The following is a 21,026-nucleotide window of genomic DNA, read 5'->3' as shown; positions in this document are numbered from 1 at the left end:
TGCCATAAATTGCAGTTCCAGTTAATGGTGGTTTTTGCTTATCAGCACACCCTTGGGAACGGAATCCCCGCTGATAACCGGGGATTGTCTGTAATACTTTTCTATATGTATACAGAGCTGTTGTGTGTACATAAACATATCCATTCTTAAGCGTGCATAAAAGGGTAATGACATATTTACAGATCTTATTTCACTAGAGGTATTACAGAATCTGTTGACTAAGACACTAGTAAAAAAACATTTCCCCTAAACTTTTAATTTGGACTTACCTCTGTGAGTTGTTCCAATAAAACATCACGAGATGTTTTGGCATGTTCGCTGTAATAAAAAGCTTCAGCCAAGTCCTTCACGAGTTCTTCAGCTTCAGGATCCGGCCAGTGTATGAAGGCGTATCGTGCCAACTCACTGTAGAGAGCTGTTGCATTGTGTGGCTGCTTCGACAGTATGAGCATGACTACGAAAATGAAGTTACAAATTACTCTCTAGTAAACACAAACCGTAAACTTCCCAAACTGTCCTCTGTAATTGATTTCAGACTAAACAAAAATTAGTTTTTGCAATTGGAATTGTTGTTTTACCTTCTTGGATAAGTATTTATGTTTGTGGAATTTTAACTTTATCGCTGGAGTAAACAATTTCCTCACTTCGTTGCTAATGAATACTTATAAACCCTACCATGTGAATGATTTATAAGAGCAATATACTTCCGAGATAGATCTTCAAGTGCTCCCAAGAGGAGTAAATTGATGATCTATCTCGGGAGCATATTGTATATATAAAGATCAAAATTCAGAATTCAGTACTTTGCAGGGACTTTACTTACGACTGGCGAAAAGCAGACCTTCATGGGGGACAAAGCTTATAACTGTGGGTGTTGGACGAAGTGTTAACTCCCTTAGAGGTGCTGGGAGGAAGGGAGCATGGCGAAGCCCTCCATCAATTACAGCAAAAAACATATTTGGGATAAATTCGTACTTCTGTGGATGAATAGAAAGTAATGAAAGTAATGTATTTAATGTGTATGTGTGTATGTGTGTGTGTGTGTGTGTGTGCGTGTGTGTGAAAACACGACATGCCTAAGTCCATGGAGTGATTTTGATAAAATAAAATTTCTTGATGCTGAGGTCTTCAAAAATAAAAAAATCATATCAAAGTCTTTGCATATCAAATCGAATTAGGTCCATTAAAAATCTAAATGCTCCTGAATTTCTCTCATTAATCAGAGAATCTCAACTCTTCATTTGGAAAATTGTATTTTTTCTAATTGAAAGGACTTCACTAGAGATGACGTCAAAACCATAGCAGCATCAATAATCTTGGCTTTCCTTAATGTGGATTCATTATTGTGTGTAATCTCTCTCTCTCTCTCTCTCTCTCTCTCTCTCTCTCTCATATGCTGACTCAGCACTACAGTTATACAGCCACATACATATAGCCACATATCTAAAATGTTTAGGAAATGGCTGCAAAACAGTACTAATTTGTTCCTATTTCCTAACTTTCAAATTTCAGTTTACAAGAAAAATTATAGACAGGGCCTTACTTCAACAGAGTTATAACTCTCAGCACTTGATGAATTCATAAAGTGATTTACCTTGCTCATTCTCAGGTATATAATATACTACCAAATCATAAGAAGCAGAATAAAGTGAAACCAAGGGTCAAAGACTCAAAATCCAGATTTGTCAATTGTAAGAAATAGAAAATGTTCTCTTTGTTGCAATAGAGCGATATATATATATATATATATATATATATATATATATATATATATATATATATATATATATATATATATATACAGAGAGAGAGAGAGAGAGAGAGAGAGAGAAAACAAAAACTGAATAATTAAAATTCTTACAAACAATGAACCCTGGGCTTTGACGATTTGTTTGAAGCTCTTGGAGGCAACGCATTCCCGTAAGTCCTTCGAATTTCCAGAAGGGCATCCTAATTTGTGGGCCAATAATTGTGCTGTATTGCAGGGATCTCGCCGATCATTCCTCAAAGCCCATAAGCATGAAGCAGCTCCACTGAACATTATTGTGCGGTGAAACAAGCCTGTAGATGAAGCAAAAATCAATGAAAATTACATTTGGCTTTTACTGTAGTGAAAATATCCAAATGCAGATCCTGAACATACAGAGTTGCTACTTTGGTAGAAGCAGTAATATGTAAATCAAGAACCAAAAGCCAGATAAGAGAGGCAGTGTGAAGGGAAGTTTTATCGAACAAATTCGGGGAAACTTTATTCATTAATTCCTGAACACATAGCCTGCTTATTAACATCTGGACTTCCTTATGACTCTTGGCAAGTGCATCTGCCTGCTAAGTTTGACTCTATAGGTGGCACTGAGCAGTCCTAGTTTTATTTGGGTTTGGGACAGATGTAAACATGCACTGTCATGATTGACTTTAGTTTGGCAGTTAATATGGAGGGTCAGTTACTGTACCACTTACATTGTGCCATGTGCAAAAAACTGCAATGCACTCATTCTGCCTTTTATAGCACAATGCATCACTGTTTTCTCATCACATTTACATGCCCCACTTCTTGTACTTTACCTTTCTTCCATTTTTACCTCACTTCAGCTGCCTCACCAATTCAGTCTGCAATAATAATATCCATGACGAACCAAACAAAAACTTCTTTCAGTTTTCTTCTGAAGATTGAAAAAGAAACCCACAAAATCACTGTGTAACGTGTTTACTCCCAAGTATTTACATTTAATTTTACTCCACACTCGAGTACTTTCTGGCCCTATCTGTGGCACATTTTCAAGAGATGTTTGTGTTGTCAGCTTGGGTCAAGGCCCAGCAGTCTTCTGGAACTTCTCGTTGAGCTGTCATTTATGTGATGGCTGTTCTGGTTTCCTTGAGAGTTGCTAATCCCATCTTGTAGCTCTGATATCCTGAGCTGATGGTCAATGGGATTAACACTTGTGATAAGGGAGTGGTCATCAAAAGTCTGTTGGGCAGAAAACCTAATCTCCAGGTCAGCAGGGTCAATCTTAGCTTCTTTTAATATCAAAGCTCGGCTTATGGGATCTTCTGAGGTAAAACCTTTGTTTCCTTCTATTACTTATTGATAAAGAAGTCCGAACAGCGCTGCATCGGTGGTACAGCGAAAGTGAGAGACCGCAGCCCCACCCCCATGAGAAGATCAAGCTATATTACAAAGCTAGAATGCACGCACGTCACCATGAGGATGAAGATGCGTTGAGGAAAATCATCAAAGAGAATGTGATCTATACCGAAGCCGACAAAGAACTCGAACTTGTAATTTATTACCAAAATCGACGTACCCGGGACCTTATTATGAAGAACAACCCGACCCCCCTAGCAAGAGACCTCTTGAAACAGTCGGATGTAGTCTACCAATTCTTATGCCCCGTCCGTGGATGTCCCGGCTCTTACGTTGCTATGACTTCTATGAAACTGTCCAAGAGGATTTCCTGCCATGCACAAGAAGGAGCAATTGAAAACCTTATCATGACAGCACACCAGGAAGCTACGGTATTATCAAGAATATTAAGATAATAGGGAGGGCTCCTGACCAGCGACGTTTGCAACTGCTCGAGGCACTCCTCATATAGCAAGAGAAGCCCTCATTAAATACAATGCCGGAAGTGCTCTTCCTCCTCACCTCAGGTAATACCAGACCGAGCGACACCCCCGATCAGAGAATACCAGATGAGACAAGCAGCCCAACAGCCAGTGACAACATGAGCCGTCATGACACAACGCCCAGGAAAGTCATGCCCCAGCCTCGACGGTCTGCTAAGCTGCAACAGCGCAACCTTCAACGACGAGAAGTGTCTTGAAGAAAACTTCCTTCAAACAATAGCAGAAACGCATTGCGCCACCAACCAATGAAAACCGAGCTAGTGGTTGACCCCCTGCTGACCTGCCACTATATATTGAGTAGATCTTGACAGCACCTACAGTCTGCTCCAACCCACTGCCGTGATCATGCTCGGATGATACCGGGAGAAACGTTGGCCACTAATTCGTCATATTCTGACCTATTTGTTTTATTGTGACAAATAAATTTATAAGCAATATCCTGATGAGTAATATCGGCGCAATACTCGCCAGTTGTAATAGCAGAGAAAAAGCCATTATTAGGAAAATAGAGAAGACTATTTACAAGTTAAATGGAGCTGATGCAGCAATATCTTTCAATAATAATAATAATAATAATAATAATAATAATAATAATAATAATAATAATAATAATAATATAACAATAATAATAATATACCTTTGGATAGGGGAGAATGCATGTGAAGGTGAACAGAAGCAGCTCCAGCAGAGAAACCTCCTAATGTGACTTGGTTTGGGTCCCCTCCAAACTGAGCAATGTTTCTCCGAACCCACCTGAGAGCCGAGACTTGGTCAAGCATCCCAAAATTACCAGGCAGAACTGAATCCACCATGCTGAGGTACCCTGTTTCCAAGAGTAAAGTGAAAAATGATATTGTTATTGTACAATAAAGTTTCATACATACTTACCTGGCAGATATATACTTAGCTATAGACTCTGTCGTCCCGACAGAGATTCGAATTTCGCGGCACACGCTACAGGTAGGTTAGGTGATCTACCGCCCTGCCGCTGGGTGGCAGGAATAGAAACCATTACCGTTCTAGAACCAGATTTTCTCTTCCACCTGTCTCCTGAGGGGAGGCTGGGTGGGCCATTTAATCGTATGTATATATCTGCCAGGTAAGTATGTATGAAACTTCATTGTACAATAACAATATCATTTTCATACATTCAACTTCCCTGTCAGATATATACTTAGCTGATTGGTAAGAGACAGCTAATTACTAGCTAATTAGACAGGTAAACAACATACGTTGTAGGTAATAAAAATAAAAATACCCTGGTTCCTACCTGTTTTGGCAGAAGATTTCATAGCTAATGCTTAGAAGTCTGCCTCGCCTCAAGAGCCTCAGCGAGGATGTGACCTATGGCTAAGAGCTCTTGTGGGTACTGTCGATGGGGTCTTATCCACGTACTCGACAGAACCTGATGGCCTTCTTCAATGGGGTCTTATCCACTTACATGACAATACACCTATGCCTAATGGCATAATAAAGGAGTACAACACCGATCCCGATCACCCGATCCTAACCGTGGATTAGTACTAAGATTGAAAGGAGTTATCCCAACCACCTTTCAAACAACCTTAAAATTCAACACCGAATTATTTTAAAATCAAAAGTAAACAAAAATTAAGGATCAGTCTTATCTCCTTTACCCAGCACTGTATCCGCTGATACATACGGACCCAGAGAGAAGCATCTCGTATGTTACCCTTACATCCTTTAAATAATGGGAGGCAAACACCGAGTTGCACCTTCAGTTGCTAAGATATTTTTCATCGACATGTTCTTGTTGAAAGATATTGATGTCGCAGCTGCCCGTACCTCGTGCGCTTTTACTCTCAAAGTTCCAAAGGATTAACTATTGCATTTCATGTGTGCCTCAGTAATCACGTTTCTAACGAAAAAGGCTAAGGCGTTTTTTGACATCGGTCTCTTAGGGTCCTTAACCGCACACCAGAGACTTTGATTGCAACCTTGCAGCTGCTTCTTCCTCTGCAGGTAAAATTTTAAGGCTCTAACCGGACATAATGACCTCTCAAGTTCCTTTCCCACAAGTTGAGAAAGTCCTTTAACTTCAAAACTCCTGGGCCAAGGTCTCGAAGGATTCTCATTTTTTGCTAAAAATAAAGGTCGGAAAGATACCACTCTCGAGTCTAGAGCCTGCAACTCGCTGACTCTCTTGGCAGTAGTGAGAGCCATTAGAAAAATACATTTCCTTGTAATGTCTCTGAAGGATGCTTGATGAGGAGGCTCGAACTTCTCTGATGTGAGGTACTTAAGAACCACATCTAGGTTCCAGCTAGGGGAAAGCGAAGCTTTTGATTTTGATGTTTCAAAAGACCGTTTCAGGTCATGAAGGTCTTTGTTTTCTTTTATGTTCAGGCCCCTGTTCCTGAACACAGCAGATAGCATGCTTCTATACCCCTTTATCGTAGACACTGCCAATTGAGATTCTTCTCTCAGATATAGAAGAAAATCAGCAATTTCGGTCACAGAGGTATTGGAGGAGGACAGCTTCTTCGCCTTACACCATCTACGGAAGACTTCCTACTTTGAATGGTAGATCCACATGGTAGAGGATCTTCGTGCTCTTGCAATTGCTCTTGCAGCCTTGCAGGAAAAGCTGCTCGCTCTGACCAATCTTTCGATAGTCGAAAGGCAGTCAGGGCGAGAGCATGGATGTTTTTGTGATACTTCTCGAAGTGGGGTTGTCTGAGCAGATCTGTCCTATCGGGAAGAGATCTGGGGAAGTCCACCGTCCATTCCAGTACCTCTCTGAACCATTCTTGAGCGGGCCAAAAGGGAGCGATTAGTGTCATCCTCGTTCCTTCCGAGGACACGAACTTCCTTATCACTTCCCCCAGTATCTTGAACGGGGGAAAAGCGTACGCATCTATGCCCGACCAATCCACGAGAAGGGTATCGATTGCTATGGCTCTGGGATCCTCCCCTAATGAGCAGAAGTTCTCCATCCTTCTGGAGACGAACGTCGCAAACAGGTCTATTTGAGGTTTCCCCCATAGAGACCATAGTTTCTGGCAGACTTCTGAATGAAGGGTCCATTCTGTAGGAAGGACCTGGTTCTTCCCGCTCAGTCTGTCTGCTCTTATATTCCTCCCTCCTTGAACGAATCTTGTTAGGAGTACTGTCTTTTGTTCCTCCGCCCAGATTTATAGAGCTCTTGCTAACTTGTATAGGGAGAAAGAGTGCGTCCCCCCCTGCTTTCTGATGTATGCCAGAGCCGTGGTGTTGTCCGAGTTGACCTGGACCACCATGCCTCTGACATCCTCTTCGAAATGCCTCAGAGCCAAATGAATGGCTAGAAGCTCTTTCGCATTTATGTGCCAGGACATCTGTTCTCTCGTCCAGATGCCTGACACTTCCTTCATCCCTAGTGTTGCTCCCCATCCTGTTTCCGAGGTGTCGGAGAACAACACTAGGCGAGGGTTCTGCAGAGACAAGGACACTCCCTCGTTCTTTATCAGAGGTTTTAACCACCATCGCAAGTGGCTCTTGATATTTTGTTGTAGAGGAAAAGAATCTGCCAGTTCTCCTGTCTTCCTGTTCCACATACTCCTCAGGTAGAACTGCAGAGGTCTCATGTGCAGCCTCCCCAGAGAAACGAACTGCTCTAGCGATGAAAGGGTGCCCAGAAGACTGAGCCATTCCCTTGCTGAGCTTCGCTCTTTCTCTAGGAAGGCCGAGACCTTCTCCAATCCTCGAGCAATCCTTTCTTGGGATGGAAATGCTCGAAAACCCCGAGAATCCATCTGAATCCCCAGATAGACAATGTCCTGGCTGGGGATCGTCTGAGATCTCTCGAGGTTCATGAGCAATCCGAGAGATTTCACTAGATCTAGAGTTGTTTCCAAGTCCTCCAAACACTGCTGTCTCGATCTCGCTCTTATGAGCCAGTCGTCCAAATAGAGTGATATTCTCACCCCCTTCAGATGTAGCCATCTTGCTACGTTCCTCATCAATGCCATAAACACCTGAGGAGCCATCGAGAGGCCGAAGCACAAAGCCCTGAATTGGTAAATCCTGCCCTGCACCATGAATCGAAGATATTTTCTCGATGAAGGATGCAGGGGGACGTGAAAGTAAGCGTCCTGCAGGTCGAGGGAGACCATCCAATCTCCTGGACGCAGAGCCGCAAGGACCGAGTTGGAAGTCTCCATGGAGAACTTTGTCTTCTCCACGAAGCTGTTCAATGCGCTCATGTCCAGCACAGGCCTCCACCCTCCCGAAGCTTTTGGCACTAAGGAAAGGCGATTGTAAAAGCCCCGGGAGTGAGAATCCTGCACTGTCTAGATGGCCTCCTTCTCCAACATTTGCTGTACTAGACGTAACAGGGATTCCCTTTTTGCAGGATCTTTGTACCTCGCTGACAGCTCCCTCGGTGTCGTCGTCAATGGAGGTCTGTCTCTGAAGGGGATAAGATATCCTTTCTTGAGTATTTCTAGAGACCAAGAATCTACTTGTCTCGAGGCCCACGCTTCTGAAAACTTCAGCAGCCTGGCCCCCACTGGTGCTTGGAGGACTGGTATCTCATTTGGTCTTCTTTGTTGCTCTAATGGAAGAAGACCTTCCTCTTCTTTCTGCTCCTCTTTTTCTAGGGGCTCGGCCTGATGAGCTCCCTCGAAAGGGCAGCTGAGCACTTCTTGACTCCCTCTTCATGGTAGGAACAGCTGGTCTAGACTTCTTAGCTGATTGCACTAGCAAGTCCTGCGTTGCCTTCTCAGTCAGTGAATGAGAAATATCCCTCACTAACTGAGAAGGGAAAAGCTGCTTCGAAAGAGGGGTGTATAAGAGAGACGCCCTCTGAACGGGAGAGACCGCTTTTGTTAAAAATGAGCTGAAAACAGCTCTCTTTTTGAGAATTCCTGCCCCGAAAAGGGATGCCACTTCAGCTGATCCATCTTGAACCGCCTTGTCCATACAGGCCAGCACGCTATGTAGGACTTCAGGTTCCAAGAAATCGGGGTCTTGCATCTTCTTGGCCAAAGCTCCAAGGGACCAGTCTAGGAAGTTAAAAACTTCCAAGACATGGAATACTCCCTTGAGGAGATGGTCCATTTCCGACATAGTCCAATTTGTTTTCGCAGATGGAAGCGCATGTCTTCTTGACGAGTCCACTAATGTCGAGAAGTCTGCGTCTGCAGAAGCAGGGAGAGCGAGTCCCATTGCTTCTCCTGTGTTATATCAAATCCCTCTCCTTCCCGATAGTCTGGAAGGGGGACAGGTAAACACAGTCTTCCCCGCCTCCTCTTTGGATTTTAGCCAATTCCCGAAGGCATGCAAAGCCCTCTTCACTGAGATGGTAGGTTGCATCTTCAAAAAAGAGGATGACTTTGAAGTCCTCGTACTTGAGAATAAAGACCGAGGAGAAGGAGGGGCAGCAGGACTCAGAGACTCTCCAAACTCTTTCAATAAGAGGGCTGCTAAGGTCTTATAGTCTGAAAGACCTGCCCCCTTATTTGCTTCCGAGTCTGACACATCTTCCATATCCTGACCAGTCACATTAGGAGAAGAATGAGCAACCGGAGGAGGACTCCTCTCTAAGCAAGGTGAGGGGCTCTTAGCAGTATCGACTCTAACCTGACAAGGGCTACGGCCGCCTGTGCGACGTCTTGAGTCCCTGCCAGGAGAAGGCCGATCTTGCAATTTGCCCTTACTTACATTAAGACTGTCCTGATAAAGACGACAGCCGCCTGTGCGACAACTAGCGTCCCTATCAGGAGAAGGTCTTGAATGCGCAAAACCTCTCACAGAATCAGCCACATCCTGACAAGGGCTACGGCCGCCTGTGCAACATCTCGAGCCCCTGTCAGGCGAAAACTGATCCTGTGAAAAGTGCCAAAGAGGAGCCTTCCGGTCAACTTCTAACTCCATGTCAGATGAAGATGGAGATCCTGGTTCATGGCGCCTGGGGCTTGGATGATGTATCATTCCTGGATAGTTTATTGCGGCTGGTAGGCGCCTGGCAGGAGCCTCAGGCGCCTGGATTCTGGCAAGCGCCTCAGGCGCCTCATGCGCCTTTCTGTATTTATGAATAATGGTTGGATCCTCTCGCCTCGTAGGCGTTTTGCGCCTGGCTGGTGCCTCGTCCGAGCTGTCAGAGACTTCTACTGGACGGGATTTTTTAACTGGAAGGAAACGGTCCTTTCTCCGAGGAGGATCCTTCTTCAATACTCCAACCAACGAAGATATCTGCTGTTGCATTTCTTTTAGGATCTTCGTAGCAGCGTCTTCTTTCTCCGTATCCAATCTAGGGGAAGGAGGATTTGATGAATAGATCTCTTTCCTCTTCTTTTCTGGTGGATAGTCTTCCGTAAAATGTTCCGGGCTAGAATCCAAAGCTGGCGAATTCCATGATCTTTTAGAAGGTCTCGATAGCTTGTCAGAACTCCATCCTTTCTTCAAAGAAGAATCGGATGACGAAAAACACTGTTTCAGGATGCCTTTCCAACGGCTATCCTTGGCAGTCTGGGACGCTACTACAGATCCTGCCGAGGGGACGCCTGACCGGTGGGGATTCTCTGAAACCTCCGTACAGCTTTCGACATTCCTTCTCCTCTGGGCTTGGGAGCTTGGAAGAGGTCTAGACCTGGGAGCGAGACAGAGCCGATCAGACGCACCCTCCACTTCACTGGGAACACTTTCACTTTGCTTACCTTCTAAATCCTTCAATTTGCGTTCCATCTTCAAAAGGGAAGCCTTCAAAATTGCAATTTCCGATGCCGAACTTGCAGAATCTGATAATTGAGAAGGTAATGCTGTATGGGAGAAAGCAATTACATTAGAGATAGGTACTAGACTACTAACTGGCTCGTTAGAGACCGACCTACTCAGACTTTTGGAAGAGGCTTTTCTAGCCCTATCCCTTTCCAATTTTCTCAAATATGAGTTAAGAACCTTCCATTCTTCCTCATTTAAATTCTTACATTCATCACATGTATTAGATTGTGAACATTCATTCCCTCTACATCTTTTACAAGTAGTGTGAGGGTCTACCAAAGCCTTCGGTAGTCTCACACTACAACTTTCATCCACACACACTCTGAACGAAAAACTAGTGTCAGACATTCTAAGAAAAATCCAAATCCAAATCCAAAAAACAGTCCACAAAAGCGTATGCCAGGCCAGAGATCCAATACGTCACCAAAAATATCAGTTTAGAAGATCAACGGCGATGAAACACGAAAGTCAAAGTCAGGAGGAACTAGCAACGATGTTACTAGAACCGGCGACAGAGAAAATCTGGTTCTAGAACGGTAATGGTTCCTATTCCTGCCATCCAGCGGCAGGGCGATAGATCACCTGACTTACCTGTAGCGTGTGCCGCGAAATTCGAATTTCTGTCGGGACGACGGAGTCTATAGCTAAGTATATATCTGACAGGGAAGTTGAATGTATGAAAATGAAGTGACAGAAGAAATTAGGACTGTGATTAATGAAGTACTTTGTGGATACAGAGTAAAAAAATTTATTTTTGACAATATCAAACTTATACTCATGAGAAGCTTATATTCTTGAGACGAACTTCAACGAACTGATTGGTAGAACTGGAGCCTTTAATCAGTTCCTTCACTGACCTAGTGCTCCAAGACGATAATTGATGGTAACAACAATGACATCCCTAGAAAGGAGTTTTCCAGCTCCGTGGGGGGACGACGACCCTCTGATGTAAGCACCTCCATGGATAAAGACAAACACTGGGAGGAGGCTGCCCTCTGCTCGGTTTTCCTCATCTGTTTTCGGTAGACTATGTCAGGTGTGATCCTTATAAGAATAACCCTGTTTTCATAGGCTAATTGGATATCAGTAATGTATAATTTCAAACTAATACAAAGGACACTTAATTGACTGACACCAAATGGGAAAAACTATTATGCTGAATTCTTCTGAAACAACATTCTTTATACTTCATTTATTGGCATCTTACCTAGGTGGGATGGTGTATGAACATTGAGGAAAAGACAATCTTCATTTCCCAAAACACTCTTGCTTTCCACATCATATTGAGGGCAGAATGACCCAAGTTTACTGGCATTAAGATAGTTCCCTGGCCAAGGACCCACCAGGTCTACAGGGTCTGCGAAACGCAAATCTCCGACAGGGGCCTTTGCATATGGGATACCTCTGTTCGGTAAAGGTAGACTTGGGCTTAGTATTTAATCTGTTATGACCTAATTCACCAATACTGAGGCACAGAGACATCAGGGGAGATCATATTTACGGTTTACATGTGAATATTACATGCTGAAAAAAAAGAGTTACAGAGAAAGTGAAGTTTCATATAGCAGTATTTGTATAGGCTTTGAGATAACGTAAGATGTATTATAATCAGGCAAAATATTTTTTTATATCAAAATGTAAAAATCATTAAAATTAAATCATTTATACAACAGATTTATTTCTATGCACCTACGTATTTCTACCCAGAGAACCTAAGCTTGTTAAGCGCTACATTACATTTCCTTATATGCTGCAGTATTCTTAAATTCACAGTTGACTCCACACATTCCTAAGGTTTAATTATCATAAGGCAATTGGTGTCACAAAGAAAAATGCGGATAAAAGAAAAAAAGAACAGGTTGCAAACAAATTGAGAGCTGGAAACTTGAAATTCTTCCAGAGTGAAATAGGTAGGTTAAAGTGTAGGGTTAGTTCGAATTCTAATGTAACAGATTGAAAGGCATGGAGTCTTGTAATATCTTGATTAATATATCTAAAGCACTGTATAATGGTCACGAAGACAAAATATCAAGTATTCTGCATAAGGTACAGACTGATATATCTGATATATGTCAGTCATCAGTTTCATAATGAAAGTCATTTGCATTCATATTACACTGCTCAAATGGTCAGCTGAGCTATAAAACAGTCAGCCAGACGTAAAAAGGATGATAGCCATTAAATTTATACTGATGTCCTGATAGAAGCCCTAAAGAAACTTCATGTACATCTGGCTTTCCTTCTGACAATAATACTTTCATGGACTAAGTGACAATATTCTTAACGTTTTGGTTTTCTCAACTCTGGTTAAATATAAAAGGAAGGATTTATCTACTGCCAAGAACAACAAAACAATCACTTAAAGCAGCACTTTTTGTAAGTGACTGGACTATATTGCTATTGACTATTTCAAAAGATTGTTTACGTCTTGTAATTTTCAATTTGCATACAAGAAGAGATTTTCGACTTTGCTGTGCACTTTTATGGTACTAATGGAGACAGAACAGTATTGTGTGTCTCAGGGGTCAAGTGTATTGGCAACATTATTAGCTTGTTCAGAAGCCCTTGACAGGATATTGTATGAGAAATTGTTTAATATATTAATCAACTGAGGGTTGTGCACATTAGTCACCTGACTGCATAATTACAACAATGTATAACAATATTGAAGCTAAGGTTAAATGGAATAGTATTTATTCTGACATACTCAAAATTCAAAATGGAGTGAAACAGGGAAGTTGTTTGTCCCTACTATTGCTTACTTTACGTATATGTAAATGTTTTAATAGAGATCGTTATAAAAACAAATATAGGTTTCTAAATTGGTGACGTATGTGCAACAATTTTTGTGTGTGCTGACAATATCATTTTGCTCCCTCCCACAAGACGAAACATCCAATTTTGTTGGATGCTGTTGAAAGTTTTAGTTGTGAATATGTGAAGCTAGTTTGTTCAGTGACTATGATATTACTGTACACCTAACATATTCTGACCAACACTAGACATATATGATGCAAGTCCAATAACCAATGATGTTAAATGTAAAACTAATGGTTTTCTTTGTCATTTCAATTTTTTGTCCACTGACACCAGGGTTAAACTATCTAACACTAATTGTTCCAGTATTATGGTTCACAGTTAAATGCTTTACAAAGCCACAATGTGAATAAGCTAAATATAGCCAGGAAGATGAGGAGAGAAGATGAACACGTATGTAAGAGGGTTATGAACATGGAGGTGGAGGGCAGAAGAGCGAGGGGAAGGCCAAAGTTCAGATGGAAAGATAAATTATTGAATGACATGAAGAAAAGGGTCTAATAGAACAAGATGTATAGAACAGAGGAAAATGAAGAAGGCTCACTAGAAACAGCAACTCCATATAGAAATGGGAAAAGCTAAAGGTAAAGAAGAAGAAGAAGCCAGGAAGGTTTCGTCCTGTAGGATTTTCAGAATAAACCCATGCACTCGCTCCAGATTGGTTCCTTCTCTAAGATGTACTTGCCACCAGTAACAGACATTAGTCGTATAGCGTTTTCTTTTTTCAAGAAGGGATTCAGTCATGAATCAAAATTTGTTTTTTTTTTTATTTCACCAACTGTTTTATTCTTAAATAATCAATTATGCATAAAAATTTGTAGTTTATTTTGTTAAAAAAACATCGATGTCAGCAATTTGTTACATTAACAATTGTACATACTGAGAAAAGTGTTAAGCAGTTACTGAATAAAAATGATAACTGTGCAGATAAAGACCAATTTTATTAAAGAATTGGTAGACTGCAAGGAGAACACAATGATTACCTGTTTAGAAGCAAAGGAGACTATTTGTACTTTGGACTTTCTCTGAGTTGAGTAAGATTTTATCTATGTAATTTTTGAAGATATATGTAATTCATGAAATTACATGCACGTTATTGCATATGATTAAAGATTTGAATTAAAATATGAATATGTTGTCAACACTACCAAGATTCCAATTTTTTCTGTTCACTTCATGTACTTTATCTTGTTATTCCTCAGCAAGTTGAAAAGAAGACCCCCGTCAATATGCCTTCATTTAATTTTGCTTTTTCAAATACTTGGGCCATAACTTTCCAAGAACTGGCTGCTTTATCTGATTCATGACAGATCTTTCATAGTATTGAGAAATATCAATGTGCACTATTGATACTATTTTTTTCCAAAAGAACCACCAAGTGAAAAGTTAGGAGTCGTTCCTTTGAGAACATTTCACTAGACTTTTCTGAAAGTAAGTTACTTCAAGAAAAACACTTCAAAGCTTCGGATAGTAATACTTGGGCCATAACTTTCCAAGAACTGGCTGCTTTATCTGATTCATGACAGATCTTTCATAGTATTGAGAAATATCAATGTGCACTATTGATACTATTTTTTTCCAAAAGAACCACCAAGTGAAAAGTTAGGAGTCGTTCCTTTGAGAACATTTCACTAGACTTTTCTGAAAGTAAGTTACTTCAAGAAAAACACTTCAAAGCTTCGGATAGTAATGATGGAGGCAACTTCTTCTGGTCCTGGACTTACCTGAAGGCATGCATGTGCGTGTTTGGATGATGGGGAGGTTGAGTTGGCTCTTTCACTCCAGTAATGGTACCCAAGCTCGTCCTTAGATTGAAAAATTCCTTTATTCCTGCATCTGCAGGAAAGAAAATTTCATTTGGTATTGTTAATTCTAACTATTTCTTAATTCACAAATACAGTAATTAAAATTTATTTTTATTTCAATGCTAACTGACCATTCATTTTTCAAATGGGGGATTTTATGACACGAAAAACAATATATGTATGTGTGACAAAACATTTTTTTTCATATAAAAGCAAAATAGAAATGGCTTTTCATCAGAAGATACACGTGATAAATGGAAGAGTACAGAGTGAAATATCAGAGAGAAAAACACTCCAAGGTCATTCATGACAATGGTGAAATATATAAGTGAAAAATGGCTATATTTTTCTCTACACGTTCCACTTATTTGTTTGCCTCTATTTTCTTCTACTTTATTTTTACTCAGTATTTCATTGATCTTATATGAGTTTGGATTTCTTTAATTTCCTTTTTATGAGCATTCTGTATTATGGAACCTTGCCTTTCAGTGAATGAAAATTTTGATCAATTTCATATATAATATAATAATAATAAATAAATAAATAAATAGATAATAATAATATAATAATTACCTTGTCCCCGCGTTAACCTTTCCATCATAGTCATTGGAACATCTGATGGCAATAACTCGACAGACTCTTCGCCTGCAGTTGCTTGTTCTTGAGCTAGGCCTGTTGCATGCAACAAAAGCAATAGCATCATTGCTGGTGATGTTGATGTCCAATTCATTTTCGTGATGATGCTGTAACAACCGAATTTGTTTGATCTACTGGCAATAGAACTGCGAAGAAAAACATCAAATCACCGTTATAAAAAAAATCCGGTTAATATCCGTGAACCTCAAAATTCAAACACTAATTCTATCAGTTTTTTAACATCTTGTTACTCAAAGTAGTCAATCAAACTGCAAGCCGGCATTCAGTTAAAGCCTTCAATCTTACAGATCTTAATGTTGCTCAACAATGGCTTAAGCCCCTGCCTCTATTAATGACAATCTGAAGGACGATGACCATATTGCATCACTCTATCGAGGGCAATGCTTGCGAGGCAATATGTTGCTAAGGAACTTTCATATGTGCAATGATGAGGCAAAAGTGCATTTGTTCAGATCTGTCTGTACTTCCCTGTATTGTATGCCTCTGGCGATGAAATGTAAAAAGGAAACCCCACGAAAACTTAAGGTATGTTATAATGACTCTTTTAGGTACCTGATGGGAATAGAAAGGTTTTCGAGAGTAAGTGGACACTTTGTTTCTTTAGGAATACCAACATTTGATGAATTAGTGAGAAAATGTATTGTAAGCTTATTTCAAAGAGCAAAGAGTTCAAAAAACCACTTAATTTGTGCAATTTTTAACAGTGATAGTTTTAAAAAATCTTTAGTTTTTGAAGAGTGGTCTAAACACATTTTCTGTGTTTAGACCTTTTGTTTTATTCCTAATATATTTGTATATAACTATTAATTTTATCGTAATATTTTGTATATGGCTCTACAGCTGAAATAAAGAATTTGAATTTGAAAAAATGATTTCACAATGCCAGAAAAAACTTAGGCTGCTTGCTGTGTATCTCAGCGTTTGCTTTCTCTGAGAGCAGTGAGTGAGTCCTGGGACGTTTAGCAGATGAACAACCACTACTAGTTCACTGGTGGCATTTGCTGTACATGGTAACTCATGCACATGCAATCTGCCAGAGCAGATAATAATGAAAAGTCGAAAGGTGCTTTTAATGTTGTTGACATTTGCTCTAAAGTATAAGATAACAAGAAGAGTGTTATGATGCCAATTTTTAGTTTTGAAGGGAGAATAAGTTGACTGAGGTGATAAACATTATTAGAAAGAGTAACAACAACACATGTAAGATGCATTATGATAATAAGTCTTTTTATGTGACCATGACATGACTGTTTTAACATTCAGTTTCTGCTTTCTGAGCCAGCTTTTGGCAGAATCGATATATTTTTACTTTTCACAAACAAGAGCAGTTGAATTGATATAACACGGGAGAAATGGTAATTATGATCACACTGAGACAATTACCAAGATACGGACATTCATTACATCATCGAAAGCAATTACTATAAAGCCAGGAAACATTGTGGCTCATGTACAGATAGAAGGAACAATTTAATAATACTGTAGCTCTGACCTTAGCTGGATCTTAACATTTTACAGGAAAGACTATGCCAGACCCGAAACTGACCTTCGACTACTTTGTACTGTTTTCTTAGTAGGTAATTATACTAAGCACATTTGTAATCACGAAGAGAATTTACAGAAATATACTGGATGCACTACAGATAGAAGTGGGACACTTAAATGACTAATTTTCATAGAAACAGATCACTAAACATGGTTCCTTAGAATGTTTTTTTTTCTCCTATTAACTTTTGAAAAATTCAAATATTCTTTATATACAGATGTACTGTTTATTGCCAATTTATCTTGGTTCCTTACAGTCTAAAACTGTAATATACATACATACAAGCAAATCTATAAACAATATGACCTGGATAATAACATCCTAAGAACAACAGATAAGCTGATAAGATGATAATTACTCCTTTCACAGTTATCACCAGGAGAGATGGAAAACCTTCAAGGCATGATAAACAACTGGTTAACACCAGAATACAGCCGAGATACTAACCGCATAGCAATAATAGAAATAAAATGCTTATCATGGTTAGCGCTACTGAAACTTCATAACAGATATCAATGGTTCGTGTTACTGACTTCAAAGTTTGTTATAAAGCAGGGAATTGACATGGCTCCAAACCTTGTATTTACGGAATGTATTGGTGAATATATGCAAGGTCATGATTTGTTCAGATATATACCAGAAAAAGAGAATTTAGTTAATGAAATTCCTTAGCGTGGTAAGCCAGCATCTTGTTAAAGGCTAAGGAATGCTTTCCTCCAAGTAAAGATCATCAATAGTATTATACATCTTCCAAGGTATATTTCATAATAATATGCACTTGTAATTCTCACACTTACCTCTATCTCCTTTCCCTTTATGCAAAAGAACAGTTACTCTTCTCATATATATTATTCCAAGTGCTTTTATTTATCAAGTTTTCTTATATATTATTCCAACTGCTTTTATTTATTAAGTTATTTAACATTCTGGAAAGTCTATTGGATTGAGTCGTGCTATTATCGGCAGCAATGTCAGAACAAAATGTACAAGTAGTCTGATGGGAGGAGACAAAGGTTAGACTGGGTTCCATTTATCAGCAAGGTATGGCCAACAGAACTCTGCTATTTTAAGCACACAACGATAATCACAGAATATACGCTGGAATTTTTCACATACAATTTATAGCAGTAATTACTGGTTCAAAAGCCAGATGATAGAATCGGCATTGATTAAATAATGAAATACAATATACTTCTCAAAAGGAGACTGGGACTCTGATAGTTTAGATAAAATCTTCCTTCAACCAGTGATTAAGAAGAATAAGGAGAAGCTGTTGACTGGAGTTACGTAACGGCTGATCTCTGGAACTCTTGGTATAAATACTGCTTTTCTTTAACTCTCATTTTCTTCATTACCTGCCTGTTGAGGGTACCAGTTGTCTCTAAAATATATAGCATTAACTTTCTATCTTTTGTTTTTTTATGGGCTCCTTTTATTTGATGAAATTCTGTTTAAAAAAAATTATATAAATGCTTCATCATTAAGTGTAACCAACTTTTCTCCTTCAGATTACTACTCCCCCTTACAAATAACTTAGTACTGTATGTAATTAAGTGACTATATACTGCAGTTCTAAAGTTTATGCACCATATTTTGTTCTGATACCTTATCTTGAACTGCCAAATCTAAAATCATTATCCATTATGTATTTCATCACGAAAGTGTTGCCAAATGCACAATAATTAACATGCACATACAAAACACTGTATCTTCATCTTTCTTGCTAATCACAAACAACTTGAGACATTATGTCTATATAGGTGAACAAATTGGTAGGACTTCTTCCCAATATGATGGACCTTCTGAATTGACTTGAATTTGTCTTCCGGTTCTCATTTAATTTGGTGTCAAGGAGTGCATTTTTATCCGGTTTTGTTTTCAATATGGATTTCAGGGCATCAATTCTAATTTCATTTCCGATTCAGAGTCAATCTCAGGCTTATGCGCGCGCGCGCGCGCGCGCGCGCGTGTGTGTGTAAAACATGGCGTTGCTTTCTCAATTTTTAAAATTTGTTTATCAACTGCATATTTCTGTGAAAATGAGAGAAATGGAGTGAAGAAAAATGTTTTGAAACTATACAACAAGAATATCAGTAGATTATTATACAAGAAAGCTAATAACAATAAAGTAACTATGTTTTTCATTAGTTTAACTCCCAGGCAGGTAGTACCATCTGTAGGCATTACTTAAGGTTCTTGACCCCCTAGCTGCAACCCCTTTCGTTTCTTTTACTGTAACCCCCTTTCATATTGTCTTTCTTCCGTATAATGCAACTGCAGGGTTTTCCTCCTGTTATACCTTTCAAAGAATTTACTGCCAAATTCTGTTTCAGTCTTGAATGATCTCATAGGTCCCTGTGCTTTGCCTTGGTCTAAATTAATTCAATTCAGTTAGATAAATTGGCAAATAAATTTACGAAAATAATAAGGATCTTTTCATTACCATTAATCAAAATACTCAAAAACCATAAGAAGCAAAAATTAGCAAACAGAGGTAGAGAAAAGTGCAAATGAAAGTAACAGGGATATAAATGAGCAAGTCGATAAACTAACAGCATATAACTTAACAATAGGCAGTTGATAAACAAATTTTAAAAATTGAGAAAGCAACACCATGTTTTACACACACACACACACATTTAAGTAACATCTCCAGGGATATAAACATAAGCCTGAGCTTGACTCTGAATCGGAAATGAAATTAGAATTGATGCCCTGAAGTCCATATTGAATACAAAACCGGATAAAAATGCACTCCTTGACACCAAATTAAATGAGAACTGGAAAACAAATTCAAGTCAATTCAGAAGGTTCATCATATGGGGAAGAAGTCCTACCAATTTGTCCATCTAATATATAGACATAATGTTTCAAGTTGTTCGTGATTGGCAAGAAAGATGAAGATGCAGTGTTTTGTATCTAATTATTGTGCATTTGGGAACACTTTCATAATGAAATACATAATAGATAATGATTTTAGATTTGACAGTTCAAGATAAGGTATCGGAACAAAATATGGTGCATAAACTTTAGAACTGCGTTATATAGTCACTTAATTACATACAGTACTAAGCTATTTGTAAGGGGGAGTAGTAATCTGAAGGAGAAAAGTTGGTTGCACTGAAAGATGATGCAAATATATAATTTGTTAAAACAAAATTCCATCAAATAAAAGGAGACCATAAAAAACCAAAAGGTAGAAAGTTAATGCTATATATTTTGGAGACAACTGGTTCCCTTAACAGGCAGGTAATGGAGAAAATGAGAGTTAAAGAAAAGCGGCATTTATACCAAGAGTTCCAGAGATCAGCCGTTACGTAACTCCAGTCAACAGCTTCTCCTTAATCTTCTTAATCACTGGTTGAAGGAAGATTTTATCTAAATTATCTGAGTCCCAGTCTCCTTTTAAGAAGTATACTGTATTTCATTATTTAATCAATGCCGATTCTATCATCTGGCTTTTGAACCAGTAATTACTGCTATAAATTGTATGTGAAAAATTCCAGCGTATATTCTGTGATTATCGTTGTGTGCTTAAAATAGCTGAGTTCTGTTGGCCATACCTTGCTGATAAATGGAACCCAGTCTAACCTTTGTCTCCTCCCATCAGACTACTTGTACGTTATGTTTTGACATTGCTGCCGATAATAGCACGACTCAATCCAATAGACTTTCCAGAATGTTAAATAACTTAATAAATAAAAGCAGTTGGAATAATATATAAGAGAGCTTGATAAATAAAAGCACTTGGAATAATATATATGAGAAGAGTAACTGTTCTTTTGCATAAAGGGAAAGGAGATAGAAGTAAGTGTGAGAATTACAAGTGCATATTATTATGAAATATGTAA

At 39.2% G+C, this 21,026-nt stretch overlaps 1 protein-coding gene across 1 annotated transcript in view; it reads right to left on the bottom strand.

The window, feature by feature from the left end:
- LOC135223450 (esterase E4-like) overlaps positions 1-16,609 on the bottom strand; it is a 22,204-nt gene extending 5,595 nt beyond the window's left edge. Inside the window, exons 1-9 of the mRNA XM_064261852.1 lie at positions 16,508-16,609; positions 15,546-15,754; positions 14,892-15,003; positions 11,558-11,754; positions 11,208-11,363; positions 4,265-4,450; positions 1,862-2,061; positions 824-977; positions 270-454 (exon numbers count right to left, since the gene is read on the bottom strand). Of these exons, the coding sequence (XP_064117922.1) occupies positions 270-454; positions 824-977; positions 1,862-2,061; positions 4,265-4,450; positions 11,208-11,363; positions 11,558-11,754; positions 14,892-15,003; positions 15,546-15,702 (1,347 nt within the window). The 5' untranslated portion in view covers positions 15,703-15,754; positions 16,508-16,609. The remainder of the gene's footprint in view (positions 1-269; positions 455-823; positions 978-1,861; positions 2,062-4,264; positions 4,451-11,207; positions 11,364-11,557; positions 11,755-14,891; positions 15,004-15,545; positions 15,755-16,507) is intronic.
- Between the last annotated feature and the right edge of the window lie 4,417 nt (positions 16,610-21,026).

The sequence above is a fragment of the Macrobrachium nipponense genome, chromosome 10 (assembly GCF_015104395.2).
Source record: "Macrobrachium nipponense isolate FS-2020 chromosome 10, ASM1510439v2, whole genome shotgun sequence".
Classification (NCBI taxonomy): Eukaryota; Metazoa; Arthropoda; class Malacostraca; order Decapoda; family Palaemonidae; genus Macrobrachium; species Macrobrachium nipponense.
The sequence above is the reverse complement of the archived record's forward strand: the minus strand, read 5'-3'. Positions and strand labels throughout refer to the sequence as shown.